At 40.5% G+C, this 26,377-nt stretch overlaps 1 protein-coding gene across 4 annotated transcripts in view; it reads right to left on the bottom strand.

Moving 5' to 3' along the window:
• Window positions 1-26,377, bottom strand: part of RP1 (RP1 axonemal microtubule associated) — a 312,070-nt gene that overhangs the window by 157,515 nt on the left and 128,178 nt on the right. For all 4 annotated transcript variants that reach the window (XM_072151901.1, XM_072151900.1, XM_072151899.1 and 1 more), the window contains exons 24-30: window positions 22,656-22,700; window positions 22,292-22,455; window positions 17,384-17,603; window positions 11,706-11,860; window positions 11,282-11,360; window positions 8,826-8,907; window positions 5,516-5,571 (exon numbers count right to left, since the gene is read on the bottom strand). In XM_072151901.1, coding sequence (XP_072008002.1) covers window positions 5,516-5,571; window positions 8,826-8,907; window positions 11,282-11,360; window positions 11,706-11,860; window positions 17,384-17,603; window positions 22,292-22,455; window positions 22,656-22,700 — 801 coding nt within the window. The remainder of the gene's footprint in view (window positions 1-5,515; window positions 5,572-8,825; window positions 8,908-11,281; window positions 11,361-11,705; window positions 11,861-17,383; window positions 17,604-22,291; window positions 22,456-22,655; window positions 22,701-26,377) is intronic.

Genomic DNA, 26,377 nt, shown 5'->3' on the forward strand with positions numbered 1-26,377 from the left:
ATCAGCTAGCAGCTGGAGTGTCCTCCCCCTGGCACAGCACAGGCTGCCCTCATGTGCAGGAGCTCAGGATGGATGAGGAGCTGCTGCTCCCCCCATGATGGCTTCCAGCACAAGAAAAAGGTACAAAATAAAAGTGCATCACATTTACACACACACAGTGCACCTCATTACATCCCTGCAATGTGTACATACATATAGAATAACAGAGGACTCAAGAACTGCAACTCCCAGCAGTTGAATGAGATGATGAAAGTTGTAGTTCTTCAATTGACTGTATTAAGTATTGATGTAGAATAAGGAGTGATGTCACACGTAACGCTGACTCTGTTTAGAAATGGAATTAAAGCGCACAGGGGCCGGATGCGCTTCTATGCAAACACATGTGATCGGTAACCCGCACCCGGTGTCTTGTATTGTCCAAATGCTGAAGGAATCCAAGCGTTACATGTGATCCCGTGTTACGTGTGACCACAGCCTCAGTATTACCAGCATACCCTGCGTTACGTGTGACCGCAGCCTCTGTATTACCAGCATACCCTGCGTTACGTGTGACCCCAGGCTCAGTATTACCAGCATACCCCACATAACGGGTGACCCCAGGCTCAGTATTACCAGCATACCCCGCATAACGGGTGACCCCAGGCTCAGTATTACCAGCATACCCCCCATAACGGGTGACCCCAGGCTCAGTATTACCAGCATACCCTGCGTTACGTGTGACCGCAGCCTCAGTATTACCAACGAAACCCCACACCCGTCATGGTGTCCAAAATGCAGATTCATCACCATTTCAATGCACACAAAGATTTGAATAAAAAGTGATGAAAAGCTTCTTCACTTCACATATCACTGAAAATGTCAGCTTCTCCAGCTCCGTACATCAAAGTTTAAAAAAAAGTAAGAGGTGTGTGAAAGATGTAAAACTGAGCCTGTAATAAAAATAATGCAACTTTTTTTGTCATTTATACCACATTTGGAATTTTTCTCCAGCTTCCTAGTACACTGCACGTAAAATTAACCCTTCAAGGGTTCAGACCATTTTCATCTTTGATTTTCCATTTTTACCTCCCCGTCTTTAAATATCCATAACGGTGTTATTTCCATGTACAGAGCTGTATGAGGCTTGTTTTCTGCATAACAAATTGTACTTCTTAGTGATGGTATTTTATATTCTATGTCACGGACTGGAAAGCAGGAAAAAATCCCAATGCGGTAAAATTAACACAAAAAAAAACGCACTTATGCCATTTTCTTGTGGGCTACATATGTATGGCTTTCACTGTATGCTCCAAATCATACCTCCCCTTAATTCCTTGGGTAAGTGTGATCACGAGAACACCGAAGTCATAAAGCTTTTATTCAGTTTTTATATAAAAAATGAAAACCTTTGGTACAAAAAAAAATGTCTTAAAGGGGTTTTCCCACGAAGACGGGATAGGGCCTAACTTACTGATCAGTGGGGTCTCAGTGCTGAGGGATCCGACCGACCTTTTTTTACTGTATTTTTAGACCGTAAGGGTTTCTCGTTCCTACCATTTACTGCAATATAACTGCATTGTAATATGTGGCCACCAGGATGAAAGCCTGTATGCAAGTGAGCCTGAGGGGTTCCAGGCTCCTCCACAAGTGTTAATGGAGCCTGGAGCCCCTCAGGCTTATTTTCTTACAGCCCTTCATCCTGGTGGTAGATGTTCTTTTACTGCTCACAGTGGCATTTTGTAGGTTAATACCTGTGATTGGTACCAGCAATCCATTTAGGGGGATAGCAGCCGCCAGGCAAAACCATACCAGGTCCATCCTGGTATAATTTTGTGTAAAAACAGCAAACAAAAGTTTGCAGGTTTTTCAAAATAATTCAGGCACGCCCCGCACCCAGCCTACACCCCTTCACGCCCACATGTCATGGAGGTGGCGTTGTTGCTTTTATAATCGCAAATTCTTCATACAACCCCCTAGTGCAGTGATGGCGAACCTTTTAGAGGCCGAGTGCCCAAACTACAACAAAGACCCGCTTATTTATCGCAAAGTGCCAACACAGAAATTTAATTTGTGATTTATACTCCCTGCTCTGTCACAGTTTTCATTGATACCAGCACCTGAGGACACCAATAAAGGAGAAAATAGTCCCAGGTTGAGCTGTAACTTTAATATAGCTCTGTGCACAGCAAGTCCTGGGCTGTTTGGGACTGTAGGAAGATACCTGGAGTCCTCTCTGGTGATGGCCTGAGTGCCCACAGAAAGGGCTCTGAGTGCCACCTCTGGCACCAGTGCCAAAGGTTAGCCATCACTGCCCTAGTGTATATGAAGAGGACGCATCCTGTGAACCTTCTTCATATACAGGCAGTCCTTGGGTTATTTACAAGATAGGTTCCTTAGGTTTGTACTTAAGTTGAATTTGTATGTAAGTCGGAATTGTATATTTTATAATTATAAATCCAGACAAAATTTTTTTGTCCCAGTGACAATTAGATTTTCTAAATTCTTTGCTGTAATGAAACCAAGGATTAATATCAATCAATAAAGCTTCATTACAGACACCTTACAGCTGATCATCTAGGACTATAGTAACATCCAGAGACTTCACCATAGGTCACAGTGGGCAGAGGGGTCCGTCTGTAACTAGGGGCTGTCTGTAAGTCGGGTGTCCTTAAGTAGGGGACTGCCTGTACCTGAAACCTGTTAAGGACATACATGTACCATGTGCAGTCCTTAAAGGACATCTATCACCAGATCAAGGATTGTAAACCAAGCACAATGACATACTCATGTTTGCCCCCTCTGGCAGGATCTGCTCTTCTTTTAGTTTCTTATTCCCTTGTTTTTACCAAAAAAAAAGTTTTTAAATTATGCAAATGAGCCTGAAGGCTCAGGCTTCATAGGCCTTAATGGAACCTAGAGCCCCTCAGACTAATTTGCATAATTTTGAAAGCCCTTTTTTCTTAAAAACAAGGGCATAACTACCTTAAAGAAGAGCAGATCCGGCCAGAGGGGGCACACACCAGTATGTCTGTATGTTTAGTTTACAATCCTTGATCTGCTGATAGATGTCCTTTAAGAGGTTAAATACTGATTCTAGGGAGTTAAACAGTCCGGCAGATAACAAGCCTCAGGCCCCATTCACACGTTGCAGTTCTTGATCTGTTTTAATTTAATTTAAAAACGCAACAGGGAGGGGCTCATTCCAGAACAAAAGTGTTTCAGTAGAAAGACATGTGTTCTGGCAAAGCCCCTCCCTTTTGCAGTTTCCAATGCAGTTAAAACTCATCAAAAACAAAAAGTGTGACCGCGGCCTGAGGCCTGTTTTCTGCAGGACTGTTGTACACGTCCCCATTCACTTCTGTGGGCTCATGCACATGGCTGTGAATTTCACAGCCCTGTTTATGAGCTGACTGCCTGAGCTGCAAATGACAGAGCAGGTCCTAACCATGTTTGCGGTTCAGGCTATTATTATGTACTTACATCCAGATGACAAGAAAGCCTCAAACAATGTTCCATGGGACCATTGTTTCCATCCCAAGAACTGCACAATTGGAGTGTGCAGAAAGCCCGAGGGCGCGTTCACACGTTCCGCTAGCGCCGCATTCATAACGCGACACTAGCGCACAGTTTGGGGCGATCGCGGGAAACGCATATGCGATCGGCCCGAGCCCCGCCCACTGTGCGCTAGCGTCGCGTTATGAACGCGACGATAGCGGAACGTGTGAACGCGCCCTCAGGCTGCGTTGACACATTACGTTTTTTTTGTTGCAGAAATTTAAAGTTTGTCTGCTGAATGGACATGCATTCAAATGGAAGAGGAACAGATCGTCTTTCCAAAGCATTGAATATGCAACAAAAAACGCAATGTGTGAACATGGCCACAGGCTCCATTCACACCTTGCATTTGCTGCATTTGCAGCACGTTCAGAAACGCAATGAAAATATACATGGGGGTGGCTAGCACGTATCAATGAAGCAGCTGGTGGGCCCCCAGATTTAATTTCACTGGTGGGCCCTTGGCACCCCAGTCCGACCCTGCTTATCCATACTGGAACTTGGTTTCACTGTTGGAAGTAGTAACTTATGAAATTATGTGTGCTCTTGGAATTGTTTGGGGTACTTGGACTCCAGCTCCTTCCTAGAACTTGCAGTAAACATGACATATTTTTGTGCATATTTGATACTTAGAAAAATGTAATATAGAAAAATGGGAAAAAAGGAAAGGCAACAAAGTAGTAGAAAGGCAACTTCAATAGTTTAACAGCCCACGACATAAAAAGCCATTTGGTAACCAAAGGGGGTATAACAATGATGGGTTAGAAGGCTGTGATTACCATCAATCATGAGAATGGACCCCCAATACACAAGAACGAGGTTCTCACTGATTGAATGAAGCTGCAGGTCAAGCATTCATCCTGCAGCTCCATTCGATACCACAGGAGTGCTGGATGTTTCCAAGCACAGTGCACGCCTAAAGCTAGGTTCAGATTGCATTTTTAGAATCTCAAAGTTTCCTTACAAAGGAAGGCTAAGGCGTAAAACAGTTGCTTCCATCCCCCATAGGCTATTATGGTCCCCACTGTGTGTATACGTAGGGTGGAGTCCCAATTGAGATTATTGTATACGCATTTATAAACTACATGTTTGTAAGTATATTTTATATTGAATAAACCGTGACTATTTAGAACGTACTACGCTATCCCATTGCAACCTTCTTCCAGAATTCTACTCCAGACATTAGTGGAAATGGAGGATGATAGAGCAGAGCGGTGGTTGTCTGAATAGTGGCTTATTCTAATCAGAGGATCTTTCAAATTGTCGGAAAGTATCTACCCAATCTGGATCATTGAAGGAGAAAAAAACATGCTGACTTATATGTAAAGGAAATAAAAGTCAGAGTAACTTTTTATTATCCTTACAAAGGAGGGCTAAGGCGTACCCACTGTATGCTCATACAGTGGTATATGTCCTCTGGTTTGCCTGATGACGTTTTTCAGGGTGTCTTCTGATGGATGTAACTGTCCTTGGACAGCTACATCTCTGGGGAAGCACCCAGTATGCATGATCAGAGGAGAATACAGATTTACGCAGTATAGTTGCTTCCATACCCCATAGGCTATTATGGTCTCCACTGAGTGTATATGTTTTTCACCCAGTGTTTATGGATTGGATGCAGTTTCTATGGATGTGTTTAGCCGGTATGTCAGAAGCTTTCCTGGCATACATGCTAAACCAGAGCTTAAAGCAACTTCAGCATGCCAATAGTATTAAATGGAGCTACAGGGAGAATGCTTGAATGGATGCTTAAGAGAAGAACCCCTCGTTTTCCAGACTGCTGGGGGTCCATGATATTTATGTAACAAAAATGAATCCAAAAAATTATTTATAAAAACTATATGCATACTTAAATTAGTAGCCAGCGTGCATATTAGCACTATAAATAATGAGAACTTATTTAAAGGTGTTAAAAGGTGGACATTCCCTTGGTGGGCATTTTTTTAGGAAGATGAGTAAAAGTAACCATATTCCAACTTGCCTGTAGCAAAAAGTTCTCTTTTTGTGCTGCCATCTTCGTGATTTTCATCTAGCCACCTAAGCAGTAGTTAAAGAAAAAAATAAATAAAGTTATTAAAACATGTAAAGTTCATATAAACCACAACTAAACATCTGAAAATATTGCTGGCGGAAAGTGAATCTTAAAAACGTAAACTTTTATTCCTTCCGAGTAGGCAATAAGCACTATTGATTTTAATGACGTTTATTGAAAGTCTTGTAGGAAGTACTAATTACTTGCTGCATTTCACCCAATTTGCAGATTAACCATGTCATTTCATAGTGCTCATACGATCTTCACAGAGCCAACAGCTCTCAATATGAATAACACTGCTATTTCCGAGTCCTGTACAGCAACACATTTTCATTTTCAGTTCCACCCACTCAGAAAGTGAGCAGCTTGGTAAATGCTTTCCGGGCCCTTGTGATAGCAGTAAAATGCAGTACTCAACTTTAATTACAGCTACCTGGACTTTCCATTTTTTTCTGTTTCCTCAGATCACATGTCTATACCGAGGCATTTCTGTTGCCTTCGTATATCTGTGAGATCTGCTGTACAGAGGTTAAACAGTACGGTAGAAAGTCCTCAATTTTAAATATAATTTCTATAAACAGATTATATACATCAGTCACGTAGAGAAAACGTTGGACTATTATGGCAAAACTACCTCCACTACCAATCATAAAGACCTAGGGGCCTTTTTAACAGCGGCTAGATGACTGTCTTTATTGAATCTTATGCCATAAAACTATACTGGCTGCATATTTAACTATATAAGGACAGGTTTCCTTAATATACTTATCCAAAATTGGCCAGGGGTAGTAGTTAGGGGCGTTAGTTTACTGGATTGGCTGTTCAGCAGCCAATCTGGAAATATGCCTAGGTAGTGCAGAGCATACTCAAACCTCAAACCTGCATGGGAAGTTCAGGTCAGCTCATCTCTATTTACAACTTTACAACTTAGACGTTTTTTTACATAAATTGCCCATGTGCTTTTACTGGCTTAATAATAATAATCTCTGAATGCTCACCAATTGATTAAACATCCCTGATGCTTCCTTTATTACTGTGTGCAGACTCTCTGTGCACTCTGTAGGATGTTTGTTTACATGTCTGAACACTAATAAATAGGAGGGACTTGCAGCAGAAGATTATGACTACTCCTGCTCCCCCCTCTCTCCCTGTGTCTGTCAGTGAGACGGACTTCAAGAAGAAAGACCCACTCGAAGCTGTCATTACGAATGTACTGAGGAGTGAGAAACAGGAAGTTGTATAGAGATGCGAAGTGCAGCATGTGGATAACAGGAGGCAGGAGGCAAAGACACAGGTATATCTACATGCAGAAACCTGTCTAATGGAACAGATTTATTGAAAAATGGCCAACCCCTGTAAGTCCCCCCCTAAACAATTCATGAACCTTCCAGCCCTGCCTCTAAACCGAATTGAGCCGTCCAGTTTCGGTGAGGTCTCAGAAGACCTGCCTATTTTGGTATTAGGTATATGCCTCAATTTGCCAAGACTTGGATGATTTGATCATGTATGTCATGTATGTCATTATTACATTATTATTCTGGCTCCAAGATGACAAAGAAAAAATAATGAACAAATATATTTCAAAATAGCTCTGCACTACTTTCTCTGAAATCCGTGACTCCATGTTGTACTATATAACTTCATGTTTTCATCCCTTATCAATCATAGTCCCTCAACTTGCTTGAGGCCAAAAAAATGATGCGATTTTCTGTCCTAGAATTAAAGTCTTCAGTTAGTGCTGAATAAATTCCTTCCGACAAGAAATTTTTACATTGAACGGCACTGACTTCATTAGGTATACATCTCTTGTGAGGCGTCTCACAAACTCTGACAGCAGATAAGCAACTGCCTTGAATTGACCATTTAACATCTAAATATAACCTACTGATTTCCACACTTCATGCACGGAGGTCGCTACAATAAATTCCTTTATTCCATGCACTAATGAAAGTATTCATCTAAAACAGCAAGACACGCAGAACTCGATAATATTTGGAGAAGGAATGAAATTAGAAATTCCTGTATACATGTGACACTAGTAGGATAATGGCACAAATGTCAAAATAACTGGATTTGAGACTTAGTCTTTGCCCCACGTAATGTGGAAATAGTGATATTACACTGACAATCCGGCCACCTGCAAAGAATAGTATTTCCTAGTATATACATTAAAGGTTCTTCCCATCTATGTTCTTGTGCAAACTCTGTTAACCTTGTGCTGACAAGTATATATTACTCTCTGTAAAAAGGCGTTCTTATTCTTACAAAGTCAGGAAGATAACGTTACATCATATAATTGAATAGAAATTGAGCTCAATAAAAGAAAAAGTGAAAATATATATTTCTCCCGATGGAGAGGTGGAGAGGTTGTGTGCGGCAGGAGCTTGCGCTGTGATGATGTCATCATGCCTGCTGACTAAGAAAAGAGGATGGCTGCTGTGGGGAAACGGGGAAAGGTAGGTATTGCATTTTTTTTAAATAATTAAACCACAAAAGGGTATAAAGTGGGACATGAGGGGTGAACAGAAACAGGGAGTATAAGGCTGGGGGAGGGCTACAGGAAGGGCTACAAAAAAAGGAGGCATAAGATGTGGATGCTACAGAAGAGTTAGTTAGGTATGGGGGGGTGCATAAAGGGAGGCAAAGGATCCTCTAATCCCAATATTAAGGGGTTTCCCGGTTTGGTAAAAAACAAGACTGCTTTCTTCTAAAAATCGGACCAGTTCCGACCATGGTTTGTGCCGGTATTGCAGCAGCGCTGAGATGAATGGAGCTTACTCGCAGCACTAAGCATTACCCATGGTCAGGAGATTACCATTACCAGAGGCCCCTACTTGCTGTAGCTTCACAGGCTGTTACAGTGTACAAAGAGAACTTCCCCCCTCGCACTGTTTGCTGAAACTCCCGTTACTTAAGAGAGTTTAAAGCAGGTGGGGAGAAGTACTGAGGGTGCATGCAGAGGCGAGACAGTGTAACAGCCTGTGAAGCTGGACTATGTTGCCGAATACTCTCCTCAGCCAGACACCACTGAGACCAATGATGCTGCAGCAGTCATTTGCCATAGACATGAGGTGACAGCCGCAGCCTCTGTTTAAAACAGCATCTGGTGGTGATGGGAACCTCACTGGACCCCAGCTTAGAAGAAGGATAAGTATGGATTCTTTTGTTATTAGTTAAAGTGTTATAATATCATTGTTACAGAATGTTTTTTTATAAAACAATTTGTGTTAAATTTAAATGTTTACATTTTTAAACATACCTGCTGCATGGAAACAGAACTTTGTGCATATTTTCATTTTCTGTATAGTTTATGATCACTTTATCCAAGAACCAACCGTTCCCTGTGTTTCAAAACAACAAGAAATGTAGATAAATCTTTAGCAACAATTCACATGTAGTAAATCCTGCAACTGAGTTTTTTATTTACTTTAAGAGGACCTGCCACCTCCCCTGACTTAGTTGGTTCAGTTAATCGTTGCATTCTCCATAACACAACACATCAGGGTCATCTTGTCATGTTGTGCCATCCCATTGCTATTCATGAAAATGTACATGAATAAATGACCATCTGGGTGTTTCTAGTGTGTCTAATTAGTAACACCCATTTGGAAATCTTATAAAAATTCTTATAATCTTCTTATAAACTTAAAAATAATAAAGTAAAATGTTATGCAATAATAGCTACACCAACACATTTTTTCATAATTTAATATTGATGCTGTAGTCTGTAGTGTCCCCATCAAATCACGCGAACTGGGCTGAACTGTTATGCATCTTCAGTAGCAGACATAACTGAAGATTGGTGATGTGCTGAAAAAAAAAATAAAACAAGAAAGGACCTTTTTCTGAAAAACCCGTATTTTGGATGAGTAGAGGGGGGTTTATACCAACTTTCAGGACAGCTGCTGCCACGCCAAGTTTGGGCTCAAACCGAATCTTTTGAAAAATTTGACAAAGCTTCTACAAATCAAATCTTGGATGACTCTTCTGATTCATGTTCCACGTGCCATGTTTAACTATTTTTCTGTTTTTCCATGTACAGGCAGTCCCTGACTTAAGGCTTACAGACAGACCTCTCTGTCCACTGTGATGCTTTACTTTAGTCCCAGGCTAATCACAATTATAAAATACACCAGTTCCAACTTACATACACATTCAACATAAAGAAAACCTGCCATAACATTAATCCCTATCGCTTTTTTAATTAATCATTTAATAAAGTGTAACCTGATAAAATGAAATCTTTGTGTTTATGTAAATTAGCACTGGAGGCTACTGGGGAGTGAAGTAGCCGTGCCATGGAGAGGGAGTATAACCTGGTAGGCACTAATTTACATAAACATAAAGATAACACTTTTAAGGAGTTACACTTTATTAAATGATTAAATAAAAAAAAAAACAACAGAGATTAATGATATGGCAGGAACCTACCAGTGAATCTACCTTTTTAGGTAGCTCCCTGATGGTAAGTTTCCTTTAAAAGGACATCTACCACCAGGATGAAAGACTGTATGCAAAAAAGCCTCAGGGGTGCCTGGCTCTTTTATCAGATATGGAGCCTAGAGCCCCTTAGACTCATTTGCATATAGTCCTCCTTCCTAGTGGTAGATGCCCTTTAAGTACAAACCTACAGAACGTATCTTGTACATACACTCACCGGCCACTTTATTAGGTACACCTTCCCCAAATGCTCGTTAACACTTAATTTCTAATCAGCCAATAACATGGCGGCAACTCAGTGCATTTAGGCATGCAGACATGGTCAGGACAATCTCCTGCAGTTCAAACCGAGCATCAGTATGGGGAAGAAAGGTGATTTGAGTGCCTTTGAACGTGGCATGGTTGTTGGTGCCAGAAGGGCTGGTCTGAGTATTTCAGAAACTGCTGATCTACTGGGATTTTCACGCACAACCATCTCTAGGGTTTACAGAGAATGGTCCGAAAAAGAAAAAACATCCAGTGAGCGGCAGTTATGTGGGCGGAAATGCCTTGTTGATGCCAGAGGTCAGAGGAGAATGGGCAGACTGGTTCGAGCTGATAGAAAGGCAACAGTGACTCAAATCGCCACCCATTACAACCAAGGTAGGCAGAAGAGCATCTCTGAATGCACAATACGTCGAACTTTGAGGCAGATGGGCTACAGCAGCAGAAGACCACACCGGGTGCCACTCCTTTCAGCTAAGAACAGGAAACTGAGGCTACAATTTGCACAGCCTGAGTATTGTTGCTGACCATGTCCATCCCTTTATGACCACAATGTACCCTGTAACATCTGATGGCTACTTTCAGCAGGATAATGCGCCATGTCATAAAGCTGGAATCATCTCAGACTGGTTTCTTGAACATGACAATGAGTTCACTGTACTCAAATGGCCTCCACAGTCACCAGATCTCAATCCAATAGAGCATCTTTGGGATGTGGTGGAACGGGAGATTCGCATCATGGATGTGCCGCCGACAAATCTGATGCCATCATGTCAATATGGACCAAGGATTGAATCTATGCCACGAAGAATTGAGGCAGTTCTGAAGGCAAAAGGGGGTCCAACCCGTTACTAGCATGATGTACCTAATAAAGTGGCCGGTGAGTGTATGCTGCCTATATAGATGTCAGGGCTTTAGGAGCATTATCATTTATGTATCATTGACGTAAATGCCTTAACATCCCATATTTTTTGTTTTTCCACAAAGTTGTCATAGTTTTTAAACAGTTACCATTTTTACTTCCATCACAGCTCATCTGGATTTTCTGCAGGGTCCCCAATGAAACTGCTTGAATACAAAATACATCAACCTAAAAAGTGATTGATGCATGAGATAGATTATTTTGTATTTCTGCACAAAATGTATTAATGAATTAATTGTATTAAAATGGTTTACGATTACATATTACATGGATTATGAAAATTACTCCTTATTTCTCCACATTATTTGTGTTATATGAAATCCTGGGGGCAGCACAGATCCCTCCAACCCTTCTATTTGTACGATAGAGAAGCCACTATGAAGAGGAATTACGTTTCAATAAACAATATAGTGCTGCTTATTGTAGAACTGAGAATATGCTATTCCCTTTTAGTCTAAATTCAGGTACATCCTTTAGGTTAATATTATTATTATTAAATGTTACATATTTTACCTGCCCTTTCTGGAACTTCACAGTTTGGAACTTGGATTTATGTAACTTCCGTTTTCCAGAATCCCCTCTGGTCCCAAATACATGGATATAAACATTGGTATCAGCACCAGCATCAGATATGCTACCTGTGTAAACTTCAATTTCATAGTCCAGCACTAAGAACAAACAGATAAAAGATATCTATTTTAATATATTTTATATGAACAACATTTGCTGAATTTTTCAGTTTGCAGCCGTGGAATATTCAACCAAATAATATTACATGTAATGAGATACCTCTGTTTTTTATTAAAATTTAAAAAACAATAGCTGTAATCAAGTTATGATTTATTTATTAGAAAACCTTTACCCTCTTAACATACTAAACATCAAAACATCCAAATTTCTATATAGTATACGAATATCAAAGCAAAATACATGTTATCGGTTTAAACACATTCCTGGATTTCGGGTCTATTAAACTACAATGTTATCTGTTCTGAGAGGATTTTTTTCTTATGTCTTTCACAGAATTGCCTTTTTGGCACTTTGCATAAAACCAAAAATAATTAGGAAAAAACTGGATGTGTTCCAGAATATATTTGATCATTTAAAACTGACTTACATTACAAGCCAGGAATCCAGAGGTATTCAGTCATGCTGCAGTACTGGCCATCCAGTCATGTAGCTAGACACCCAATGCAAACTTTGGGCCCCATATGCGTAAAATTGTGCTGACTTCCACGCACATTACTCTCAAAAATACACATATATGCTACACCGATATATAGTCACCGCAGCACAGTATACACCTTATGTGTAGTGTCCTCTCTTATTTAGATGTCTTGCAACCCCCCCATTACTAAGATGTCCAGCAGCAAACTCCACTCAATGAAGAATCCAGCAACAGCCTCCACTCAATAAAACGACAAGCAGCCTCCTCCAATTTTAAACTGTCCATTAACATACCATAGGGCGCCTTGTCGCATAAAAAATAAGCTCAGAACCCACCTCCCACGCAATGACTTCCCCTTCTCTCCATGGCGTCCTGTGCAGTAGCGTGGGCAGAGACGCACCTATGTGCTCTACCCACCCACACTATATGATGTCACACAGTGTGCATGGACAGAGCGCACAGACATGTCTCTGCCCGTGTGCTGTGATAATCATTGTATGCATGTCTTACACACATCCATTTTCCTGTCAGGGTCTTGCAATCTGCCAAGCTGTGAGCTTACACTTCCATTCCCGGGTTCTGACTGCAACCTCTGCGACCATTATGCCGCTGCTGCCATCTGATATTTGGGCTCGATGGAATTGCCTTGGTTGCATTATGGGCAAGACTATCCCTGCTGAAGATGGCAAATCAATTTGTTGGTTTGTAGATTCGGTAAGAATCTGCCAATTTTCAGTCACCAAATCCGAAATCAAATGTGTAAAAACAAAATAGCAAAGCTGGATAGAGCTTTTCCTAAAATTATTGTGTTTTAGAGGATTAGAGGGGTTTATATACTAATTTCATGGAGCTTCAGTGAAGTAAGCAAATCATGCAACATTTTGGCCATTTTGGAACTGCAGGTCTCCAATGGTTGAATAAAATATTAATCATTTTTCATCTGAATATAGTAGTGCCGACACTTTTTATACCGTTCTGCTTTCATCAGGGGACATTAATCAGGACTTGTGTACCAGTTGTCTGCTGTTGAAACCCTGAAATAATTGCAATGCCTCGTGAGCTGCTAGGCCTTGTGACTATTTACACCTTAACACCATCTCCACGCTTTGTGGGCACAGAGGGATGTGAAGGGGGCACAGCTTTCACACTGGCTTCAGCCAGCACCTGAACAGTTGATGGTACATCATTTACCCAACTGTACGCCAGCTCATCTGCCCTACTGAAGCCTCCTAGTGCATCAGGTGGTGCAGGATAAGCAGGGTCATCTTGAATCTCCCCCATTGTTGTTATTGCTAGGTAAATAAATAAAAACATAGGTAGGTAGTTATTCGGCATTGGCTGAAGGCTACAGGATCATACTTGTAGGATATGTGATATGCGAGATTATGAATTAGAGGCGCCTGGGTATTTTTAACTATTTGTTGTATGTACACAAATGAAAGCAAAATGCTATGAAATTGATGTACACTGGTTTTATTTAGGCTGCATTTACGCAGCCATATGGGGGACGTATATACGGGCGATGTATATTTGTCCCCCATAGACGGCAATGGGGGCCCTACGGGAGCGGTACAGTGCTCAACAACTGCGGCACCATACCGTTCCATACCCCGTGTAAAGATAGGACATCTACTATCTATTCGCGGAACACGTCGCCGTGTGCAATGTTCCTCTATTGAAAGGGTGGGAGTGCGCAGCAATACGGTACGGCGGACACACGTCAATGTGAATGTAGCCTTACACAGTTTTGTAATATATGATGTACAGCCACTGTAAATCCACTGGTAATTACATTATGATGATGTATTATATGAACTTGATATATGAATATGATGTCACTGTAATAAACTAAGCACCTCCTATATGTATCTCTGCTCAACAAAGGCTTCAGAGTTAAGAAGCTTGAAAGGTAGCCATGGTATTAACCACTTGATCTTCATTCGAAACTTTTTTGAACTTACATTTTTGTTAATTAAATGAGCTTTTCCTGTACTTCGTTGGCTGTCACCCGTTTTTTCACAAATATAGATGTCTTCAGTGCTGCTCTGGTCTCTTCATCAAGCCTCTTTCACACGAATGTCTGAAAATGGCCATATGCTACCCGTACCGGCTTCATATGGGTAGCATATGGCCACTTTTATTTCTATGGGCAATACGGCCATCTATTTAAATGATTGTATTGTCATAGTAACATTATATACCACTGACACATATCCTCTAGATCCCTTAATGGGCATATTGTCCACAGTACTGTACCATGAGGCATACATGGTTACATAGATACATAAAGCAAAATAGACATTAGTAAAATATTATAGGTAGCTAGATATTTAGATACACAGATTGATACAAATCTATACAAAATTATACACATGTATGACAGCTGTAATCCACTTCCCTGTAGTGTTTCTGAAGAAACTGCATATTTGACATTAGAAAATGCGTTAATAGAAAATAGATTGCTATTTGGCACAGCGCTTTAAAACGTCTCCGGGAATGACATAATATCAACATCAAGCCGACATGTAATATATGCTGAGAAGAACATGGGATGAAACGGACTTAAGATGAGAAATAAAATCTGTGATATACCGCACACAGTAATTACTCTTCAAAATAAATGTTGTGCATCAAATGGCAGACTTGGGCTCTTAATAAGGAGCATGTGTGACAGGGAGGCATCATTCTTCAAGTGTAAGAGGCGCCGCAGACAGGCTTTATGAAACATGAAAGGTATTAATATATCCTCTTTCATTCTTCTAGGCCCTTGCAATAAAAATGCCGCAAGTACTGCAGACACTTACGCCAGCTGCTGACTATATCCTTGGAATAGGCAATATGTCAGTACATAGATCTACTACAGCTAAGGGCATCCTCTGCTAACCTATAGCAGGTATTACATATAGTACATTTGCAGGCCCCCAATTTTGGGTGCTTATTCTGCACATTCTTTCTTATAGCAGCATTAGGTTAATAGCCGTTCGAATTTGGTTAAATTCTGCAGCACTGTTTGAAATAGTCCAGGGACACATAAAGGCATGTTTATCCAGGCATGTAAATATGTCAGATGTCTCCCGTATGAATATATGCTGTGAAGTGGGAACTTATCCCATTCTATATGTACTAATACATTTAAAGCACATCTACCAACAGTTTTAATTTTTTTCTTTATGAACTAATTGGAACAGTTTTAAGTGCATAAAGAAAGGGTATATTTGGTACAAAAATGACTTTTAAAAAATATGTAAATGAGCCGGAGCAGCTCGGTCTGACGTCAACTGAGCACCTCTCGGCATCGCTGGGTTTTAATGCACCCCCACCTGCTGTAATCCAATCTCCTGCTCTTTCCAGGGCCGGCGTTAGGGGTGGCGGCAAACTGGCCAATTGACCTGGGCTCCCTGTCCTAAAGGGGCCCCTTACATATGGATTTTTGTGGGCAGAGGATGCATTGCTCCTTTCATACCCCTTGGTTGAATGCCGGGGTGAAGGTGCTTATATGTCTAGTTATCTATCTACTATAGTTTGTCTATTCCCCATCTATATATTTGTCTTTCCATTTATCTTTCTAGCTTTTTGTCTATCTATGTATCTTCTACACTCACCGGCCACTTTATTAGGTACACCTGTCCAACTGCTCGTTAACACTTAATTTCTAATCAGCCAATCACATGGCGGCAACTCAGTGCATTTAGGCATGTGATGCCATCATGTCAATATGGACCAAAATCTCTGAGGAATGCTTCCAGCACCTTGTTGAATCTATGCCACGAAGAATTGAGGCGGTTCTGAAGGCAAAAGGGGGTCCAACCTGTTACTAGCATGGTGTACCTAATAAAGTGGCCAGTGAGTGTATATCTCTTATCCAGTGTCGGACTGGCCCACCAGAGTACCAGAGGATCCTCCGGTGGGCCCTGGCTCAACCCAATACTGAACCCCAGAGGTCCATCAGAAAAAAAACACAATTTGGAGGCTGCTAGAGTATATTTTCTGCGGGATAATGAAGAGTGGGCCCCCAAATTGATTTTCTCTGGTGGGCCTATGGAAACCCAGTCCGACACTGCTCTTATCTACTATCTGTCATATCTATCTCCTATTATCTATCCATCTATCTATCTATCTATCAATTAATATTCTAATGTATCAATCTCTCATATCTATCTTCTATCATCTAGCTATCTATATTTAATCTACTTTATACTTATGTATCTAAAAATCTATCATCTATCAATAAATCTATATCACTCTCATATTTTTCTTCTAGCATCAATCAAACCTTCATCTGTTTATCTCCTATAAAATTCTCCTACAGTCCCATATTACAGATACTAACCATACTACTGTGTGTAACCTATAAAGTATTATTATTGTGCAGGGCTAAAGGAGCCTCTTACTGTGACTGTAACAGTATGTGACTGTTCATAAAATTGTTATATTTTGGGTCCCACTTTTAGTATTGCCCCGGGCCCCACGTTGTCTAAAACCAGCCCTGACTCTCTCCTAGCTCCTTGGTCAGGAGCAGGGGGTAGTATTGCAGCAGGGTAGGGGTGCATAGGCGTCATTAGCCTGTGCGCCTCCAGATCATTTACATCGTTTTTAATAGTCATTTTTGTAGCAAATATATTCCAATTAATTCATAAGGAAATGAATGTGAAATGCAGGACAAAATTAGGCATTTAGAAACACTGGTTAAAGTTGCTAAGAGTAGCTAAGGGGCAAAAAATAAATAAATTAAAAAAAAGGGCCTCCCTTAGTGAAAATTGCTTGAAACTTGTACTTGCATCGGCAGCAGCCTGACAGTACTGGGAGGTGACTCCTGTCACACAATGAAGGAGACAATTCTATTCAAGCAGAATAACTTATGTTTAATGACAGTAAATTAAAAACTGTTTATAAAATAACTTTTACTAACAAACACTTAGATGGAGGACCCTTGTAATAGTTGTAGTCCTCATTCTCCGGTTTATGATGTGTGTGATGTAGAAAATGAGAGTGAGCAGCACACGGGTATCCTGACAATACATACCGGCTAATGGATCTTCTGTATCTGATGACAGAGGAAGCTCTCTCCATGTGTCTCCATCGTCATGTTTCTCTCCAAGCCATCTATTTACTGGTAGGTAGAACTCTTGATCAGATGAAAAATTATACAGCCGGACTTCCTCTAAATACCAGTCTGGATTGTCTCCTGAGTTGTCATGCCCAATCCGGATTTTATAGGGCTTGTGCACATCTTGTAAATTGATCTTCAAAAAAGAAAAAATACAAGTTAGCGCCAATTTTTAGCTCACTATATCTCACTGTATGCTAGGCAAAAGACTCTTTTACCAAATTTTACCCCATTAAAGGGAACCTCTTACTAGGAGACCCATTTTAGCACCCCCCTAGTCCCTATAGTTTATACAGTGCCAAAGAGATTTTGTATAAAAAAAATAGGTTTTACAGAAAAAATGTTATGTAATATAGTACCTTTCAATGCCATGTGCTCTGTGACTAGGCCATTGCTGAACATTGCTTGATGACATCCACAGGGGAAAAAATGTTATGTAATATAGTACCTTTCAATGCCATGTGCTCTGTGACTAGGCCATTGCTGAACATTGCTTGATGACATCCACAGGGGAAAAAATGTTATGTAATATAGTACCTTTCAATGCCATGTGCTCTGTGACTAGGCCATTGCTGAACATTGCTTGATGACATCCACAGGGGAAATACTGCAGGGGGCGTCACTTAGCCGGTTGATGGGCATTTTATATTTGAAATGACAAACAGAGGAGCGGTTTCCCAAGGAGGGGGACCCATGGTGACAGGTTCCCTTTAAACTACTAGCTCCCTCAGGTCCTTTCCAGAATTCCCTTTTATGTGAAATCTCACCCTTTTACCTATAAAAAAATTCTCCTCCAAAGCCATGTGAAAATGAGCAGAGAAGAGTCATATTTGGCTGAGATGAATCAAGTTTACAGGATGCAGGGTGAGTTCACTTCAGATGACCCCTTATCTTCAGTTCCATACTACCTTTTACCTTAGTGTCAAAGATTGAAAATTGATGATTTTTTCTTTTTAATTTTGTACAATAGATTCACTATAACTAGTAATGCATTTTTAAAAATATCGGTCCACAGTCCAATAGGTGGTCCTAACTAATGAATGACAGTAATGACTGTCTCAGCGGAAAACAAAAATCCATCTCACATAGGAAATCCCAAGAGCGGGTAACAACATTAGCCGAATTCAAAAACTAAATTCTGCAAACTGTGGTAATTATATGAGAGCAACGGGTCTCTCCAGTCTGTGTATTCTTTACTAATCCTGCAGTGGGATGGAGAGGACAGATGGACATACATATCAGCTTATAGTCTGGCTGCCAGTGGATTTTAGAAATAGTCACCTAGTGAAGTATCAGTGATTTATAAAACTTTTTATGTAAAAGTTTGAAAAATGTTTTGCAAAAAGTCAACATACATATCTTATGTAATCAATTATTATTAAAGAGTTATTCCAATTTTTTTTTATTTTGATTCCCAAACAATATGTTATGGGGTTAGGACTAGCACTATAGTCTATAGTACTGCCAGGCTATTGCCAGAACTGGTGGGTCACATGCTTGATCTGCTGCATAATTGATTATGGAGAATGTGACCCCTGATCTTTTGGTCAGTGGGGGTCCCAGTGGTCACACATTCACAGATTAGATGATCCTAGGGAAGGGGGAGGGGGTCAGGCAACTGCTTATCTTCTATTATTCACCTATCCTTAGGATGGGTGATAAATAAAAAAAATTCTTTAAAACAACTTTTTTAAAAATGATAAATATTACTCATAATAAACTATTACTATAAATGAAGTATCTCAGAATACGGAATAGGACACATTACTTTTAGATGTTTAGTGTGCAAGCAGCTCCTAATACATCAAGGGTGATATACAGTGATAGAGACAGCATCAAAAATACAAAGAAGGAAACTCCTAAGGGGATCACATCTGCATTGGCAGCCATAGCTGAGGCCACACAGAAAAATAATAGCCTATAGTAAATGGAGTCAGTCTTCTCAATTACTTTCCTGAATGATCTCATTCTAGGCAATGTGTGAAATCTGATCTAGTGTTTTCACTAGAGCTGGTTGTACTCTGATATATTATCTGGCACTATGGGCAGCCATAGCCTTAAATGTAAAGATCTTACAACAATAGCCATTACGAAAATTCATACATTTATCTTACACACAGAAGCGTGTGAAACATGGATGGCAGCAATGAAAGACTTCAGGGATGCCACTTAAAGTTTTGGAAAAGTTAATGACCTTTTAAGAAAACTTTAAGGGAACCTGCCAAATAAGGGCTCCCAAAATAAATACTTCATTAAAAAGTGTTTCCCATATGCTTAAATTGTTCCTTTCTATGGCTGCAATGTTAAAAAAAATCCGTTTCTAAACTTATGCGCAACTCACCTTATGTTAGTTCAATGGTATTAAAGGGGTAGTCCCATGAAGACAAGATTCTTGGATATACCCAGGATAATAAAATAAAACATTTTCTAATTCACAGTTATTAACAAAAATGCAGCATTTCACAGATATAATTCCAACCTGTCTCTATCAGTCCTGGTGTACAAAATTTATTTGTCCCTTTATCTGACTGTAAATCTTCTGGCTATAGTCAGATAATTCCCTCAAGCTTATCTTGCATTGCAGGAGAAGGGGAAGGAGTAGGAGACAGGCAGCACACTACAGACACAGTGGGGCAAATTTACTTACCCGGTCCATTCGCGTTCCAGCGGCGGCTTCTCCGCTCTGGATTCGGGTCCGGCCGGGATTTAATAAGGTAGTTCTTCCGCCGTCCACCAGGTGGCGCTGCTGCGCTGAAAGTAAACTCATCGCGCCGGAATGCACCGAGCTGGACCAGGTGAAGGTAAGCGGTCCTTATGCGACACATTTTCGGTTTTTAAATGCGGCGGTTTTTCCGAATACGTCGGGTTTTCGTTCGGCCACGCCCCCCGATTTCCGTCGCGCGCATGCCAGCGCCGATGCGCCACAATCCGATCGCGTGCGCCAAAATCCCGGGGCAATTTAAGTACAAGCGGCGCAAAACGGAAATATTCGGGTAACACGTCGGGAAAACGCGAATCGGGCCCTTAATAAATGACCCCCAGTATCTTCCTGGTTCAACCGCAGAGTGCTTATACACAGTACTCTGTACTATAGAGGACACTGCAGCTGTTTGTTCTACAAACAAGATAAGCTCTGGATCCCAGGGGAGGGGTGACTGTGTTGTATTGATAAAGTGAGGCAGCAGAGTGTGTCTTTGTTTCTTATATCCATCTCATGAATCTGATCTGTCTTGTCTCTCTTTTTCTATTTATTAGAAGACAGATCAGAAGGTAAATAAAAGTGTAGATAAACCCTGTACCCTGATAATCTAAGCACATTGTAAGCACACTACATCTCAGATAATAGATGAATAATGAAGTGTCCCCTCAGAGAGTCCCCACCCATACTCTGGAATATTACACTGCCAATCTCTGAGTTATAGGAGCTAAAACAGCAATAAAACTGAGTAACATTGCATGACTAGAGGATTACAATTTGAGAGGCAAACCCCTTTAATATGGACCTGCATATGCAGTGATCACTGCACTGCACCAGTTCTCTCTTCCCTAATTGATAGATCTCAATGCTACAAACATGCTGCTGGTATGGAACTGGTACTGAGGGATTGCCAATAGTCAGATATGTACAGCTACCTATACTTTACCCTGCAAGGGTTGTAGGAAATTCTACATAATCCCTAACTGGAATGTTGAGAGAGAGACAGACAAGGACTGTGTGTGACTCAGCAGTGCTACATTATTAACCACTCCCTCAAAAAGGTGGAGCTGAAAGAGACCAGACTATATGAAGAGAAACCATCCTTATGCTGCCCTCAGAAATAGTCTTCAGAGAGTCACTGATTTATGAGGGGGCTTGGGTAGTAGTGTCAGTGAGGAGGTACAGTTACTGACCGTATACTGCAGCTCCCTGCCTCCATAACTGGAACAGAGGACACCAGTAAACGTCTTTTTTAGAAGAATGGTGTCTCTAATTCCATGGAATATGTATAAAGGCATCTAAAAGTTACTGTGTGTGGTTTGTGTGTGTGTGGGGGGTTGGATCCCTGGTGACAGGTTCTTTTTAAAAAATGAATTAATAAAACAACTGAACAGCAGAAAAGTTCCATAGCTCTTATCAGAGTAGAGGGCTCCTTCTGCCACTAATGGCTTTTATTATGTTTCCCTGTTCCTCCCCAATAAGCTTTTGAATCTGAATTCTCTTCCTGAATTCCATCTTGCCATCAAGACAGGTAGAAGCTCACCAAGGTGTCAGATTACTTGGTGCAGAAGTAGTTGGGGGACAGTGAATCTCAGCTATAAGGTCCCCAACTACTAGCACAGAGAGGAGAACAAACTATGGAATACAGAGTGCAGAAAGGAGAGTTGCTTAAAAATAAAGATTACAGTCACTTCTGGACTACCGATACAAGCAAGTTTGTTGAAAGGTAAGGTATGCTTAAAGGAATACAATAGAAATTCAGGCAAAAGGCACCAAATATGGTTGGCTATAAAAAACAATCCATGGTAAAAGATTGCATTGATTTCTCCAGACTAAGCAGAGGAATCAGTGTAGAGAATTTCCATGGACATTACTCTCATCCCTATCACTGTTTTAACTTTCACTATTTGTGTATATGGAGCCGTATATTATGAACATAATAGAAAGTCCACTATTATTTCCTCAAAAACGTCTCCTCTCTAGGCACATAGCTTAAAGCTTGCTTGTTGAAGTTTGAGAATTTTTATAATTATCTCTTCAGTTTTATCGGTGCTGAATGATAACCATCTGTTTATGTAAATCTGGTAATTACCGGACTGTAAACAGATACAATTTTATCCACATACCTGGAACGTGTCTGCACTGTTCACATTAAACAGTTGATGACTCCCTGATCCCAATATTATGGGGCCAGAACTTCCTTCTGTGCCATACACATGAAGGAATACTGTAGCATCTGTGCCAGCATTGGGGGAATTGCCAGTTACAAGCATTATCTTCCAATCTCCTTCTGTGAAGATAAAAATCATGTGTCAATATTCATTCACTTGTTCAATTCATGCCCCCGTCAGATTTGTGCAAAAATTTGAAGAAATATAAAATAAGAAAATAAAATACATTTATTTGTCATTTAAAAAAATGACTTCATACTTGCATTAACACAGTAAACATTTATTTCTGGAAGTGTAAACTTGGCCTAATAGGTCTCACCATTGGCTTTGGTATGGTGTCCCTCTTCAGGAGCCATATCGATGTCTACAGAAAACAGATAAGATATAAAAGTATCAACCTAGGGTTGAATGAAATTTGGATAAGTTTCTGACTTTTCCTCCCTAAATGGTTTAATATCACCCAATGTAAATCTTTGGAAAGGCTGCTGCCTTTTTGCTGTGTGTTAACATTCTAGTATTTTACCAACCCGTATACAAATAAGGAGTGCAAAATGTACTTTACCCCTCTCGACACTCTCACTATTGCATTTTAGTGTTTACTGCTGTTTACTTAACCCCCATAAGGAATGTAAATGGGGTATAGGACTTATTTAGAGGTACATATGTGGTTGAACTAAGCTATTGTCCACTAAGGATGCAGGAACTTGTAGCACACTAATAATTATGAGTCTTTCTTGGATAAGGTTATTTGTATACAGATGAAAATTTGTGGTTAGGCTATATATATTAAATGCCATGGATTTACAACCCAAGCAAATACATCATTTTCTGTGTAGAAAATATGTACAACCTGTTGATGACATTTATAGCAGGATCACACTACATTTGCAATCACCTTTACATATGTACAATGCACACTTCACAATTCATTTCCACTATTCAAAGACATTATACTATAATATTTTCATTTGTAAAGCACTACAGAATTTGATGGCGCTATTTAAATAAAGATTATCATTACTATTATAAAACCATTTTTACCTAGTCTGGGTACGTTTCTTCATTCTCTTCGGTTATCTGGCAGCAGCCCAGAGAAGCCCATGAAGACAGAGATATATTCTTCAGGGTTCATGCTCTTTTTGTAAACATGACCCCTAGACATATAATTTGCTTGTCATCAGTAAAGCGGCATTCTAAACTATTTATAGACCAGATATAGCTGCTGAGTAAAAAATTGATTTATGGTACAGGACAGGCTAGAATAAACAGGGTTACTGAAGGACCCCACCAGAATCAGCTTGACTGGGGATGGTTGCCAGCTCTCTCCCTTCCATTTTACTGTGTAGAGCGAGTCTACCCTGACTCCAAACAGTACTGGCTCTACTTCACATGCTAACTAGGTGACTGCGAAACACGCCAGAGGGACCCCAGGAGTGAGGCTGGGGAGGGAGCAGGTTAGGCACAATCATGGATTCCCAGGCACCACAACGGTTGTGGCGATGAGCACATAAGATGCACGTTTAAAGGAAATCTACCAGGATAAAGGATAGTAGACCAAGTACAGTGACATACTAGCAGGATCCGCTTTTCCTTTAGCTTCTTATGTCTTTGTTTTTAAGAAGAGAAGACTTTTAAAATGATGCAAATGAGCCTGAGGGGTTCCGGGCTCCATAGATGTTAATAAAGCCTGGAGCCCTTCATGATTATTTGCATAATTTTTAAAGCCGTTTGTGCTTTGTGTAAGTGTGCTTGGTTTACAATTCTCTTCCTAATGGAAGATGCCCTTTAAGTACAGTTGTAAACACACAGTAAAAGGGCATTTATTTGTATAATGAATTGGAACATTACTGATTTCTTGGAATATGCATTGTGATAGGTTATTTATGTGGTCATCTAGTACAGGAAGATATATATACACAGTATAGGACAAACCCACAAGGAGAGGGGGGATCAGACACTGGCGATGGAGGAAAAATAAAGCACCAGAGGGAGAAACCAGCCCCAACGAAGGTGATGACGAGACGAAAGGACAAACACTTGTTGTAAATATTTCATCCAAAATTCTTTCCCCTGCACAGACCACACTACTGAATAAGGGATTGTCGTTCTGTCCATCGGCTCCGATGGATTGGTTTAATGTTGAAATCGATCTACAAAATTTCTTCAGATCTATTAAACTGAAGGTTTGGTTTATGGAAAGACCGATGTTTCCGAATGTGAGTACCGTACCTATGTCACCTTCATTGAAACTGAAAGATTTTAATTTATATGTCAAAAGTAATTTTTCCCCTAATGTCTCGAATACTGCGGTTGATTCTTTTATACAAAGTGTGAATATGGGCATTAAGAAATTGAGGGCGGATAATGTCTCTGGTTTGTTGAAAAATCCAAATATTACTAGCCAGGAATGGCGAGCATTGCAAGATCTTATCCATGACACACAGGTGTATCTACGAGAGGTAGAAAGGCAACTGACGGACGCTACAGTATACAAAAAAGTCAATAGTGATCCCAAGTTCGAATTTGGGAAGAGAATCAAATGTGCTCTTGACAGAGCCCGAGAATGTAACCTCATGGATGAGGCACTATACAACTATCTGATTGTAGATCACCCAGTAACACCAGTGTTGTACTTGCTGCCCAAAATCCATAAATGCCTTACTAATCCACCGGGGAGACCCATAGTGGCAGGTATGGGTTCGATCCTCAATACAATTGCCATTTTCTTGGACAAAATTCTGAGACCATTCGCTACTAATACCCAGTCATGTATTAGAGACACGTCGGATTTTTTTAAAAAATTGGAAACGGCGGACATATTGGATAGTTATGTTATTCTAGCCTCTTTTGACGTGGTGAGCCTCTATACTTCTATATGTCATGAAAGGGCTTGGCAGCCGTTAGGAGAAAATTGCTTAACTCTGATTACAGTGATGTTGTCACAACGTTTATCATGGAATTACTTGAGTTGGTACTCACCTGTAATTATTTTCTCTTTTAGGACACGTTTTACGTACAATTGAGGGGTACGGCAATGGGGGCAAATGTAGCCCCCACATATGCCAACATTTTTATGTGCGATTTTGAGGAGATGTCGGTCTATGTGTCCCACCACTTCGGGAATGTACTGAGGTGGTGGAGATACATAGACGATATCTTCCTCATATGGAAAGGTACACCTGACAAACTTTTTTTGTTTAAAGACTTTCTTAATGGAGCAGACAGTAACGTACAGTTTACGCTAGTGTGGTCCACAGAGTCGATACAATTCCTTGATGTGCAGGTTATACTGAGTCAGGGCACTCTACAAACAGATTTATTTGTGAAACCCACTGATAAAAATAATTTGTTGTACTTTAAAAGTAACCATCTGAAAAAAATACAGCCAATTTCCAAGGGTCCGTCGCATTGTCTCTAATGAGCTTCACCTTTTGATACATTAGCTGTCAAATTTAAGGAACGAGGCTATCCCAAGTCTCTTATAGCCGAACATAGGGATAGAGTCCTTAACACACAGAGACATGAGCTCTTACATCCTAAGGCTAAACAAATGGAATTCAAACGCATATCTTTTGTCTCCACATACACGGCAGCCAGCACTGAGATAGGAAGAATCATTAGGAGAAACTGGCATATCCTTACTGACGCTTTCCCCAGTATTACAGAGTTTAATGTTCCACCTCTAATGTCCTTTAGACGCACCCCAAGCCTTAAGGATAAACTTCTTAGGGCCGATGTTGGTTCCAAGAAAAAAGGCGGGACAAACCTTTCTTGCTCCTCAAAAGAAGGGCAGCTTCCCATGTAGACAATGTATAAATTGTACCATGATGCTCAAAGGAGACAAGTTCATACATCCAGTGTCCCATACTACATATGAGATCAAACATTACCTCACGTGTGACTCTGATTATGTCATCTATTTGCTACAGTGTCCCTGCGACTTATGGTATATTGGAAAGACTACTCTGGACTTTAAAACTCAGATGAACCAACACAGGTATACAATTAGGGCTGGAAGAAAAGATCTTCCAGTCCCTAAAC

Source organism: Engystomops pustulosus, chromosome 5 (assembly GCF_040894005.1).
Source record: "Engystomops pustulosus chromosome 5, aEngPut4.maternal, whole genome shotgun sequence".
NCBI lineage: Eukaryota > Metazoa > Chordata > Amphibia > Anura > Leptodactylidae > Engystomops > Engystomops pustulosus.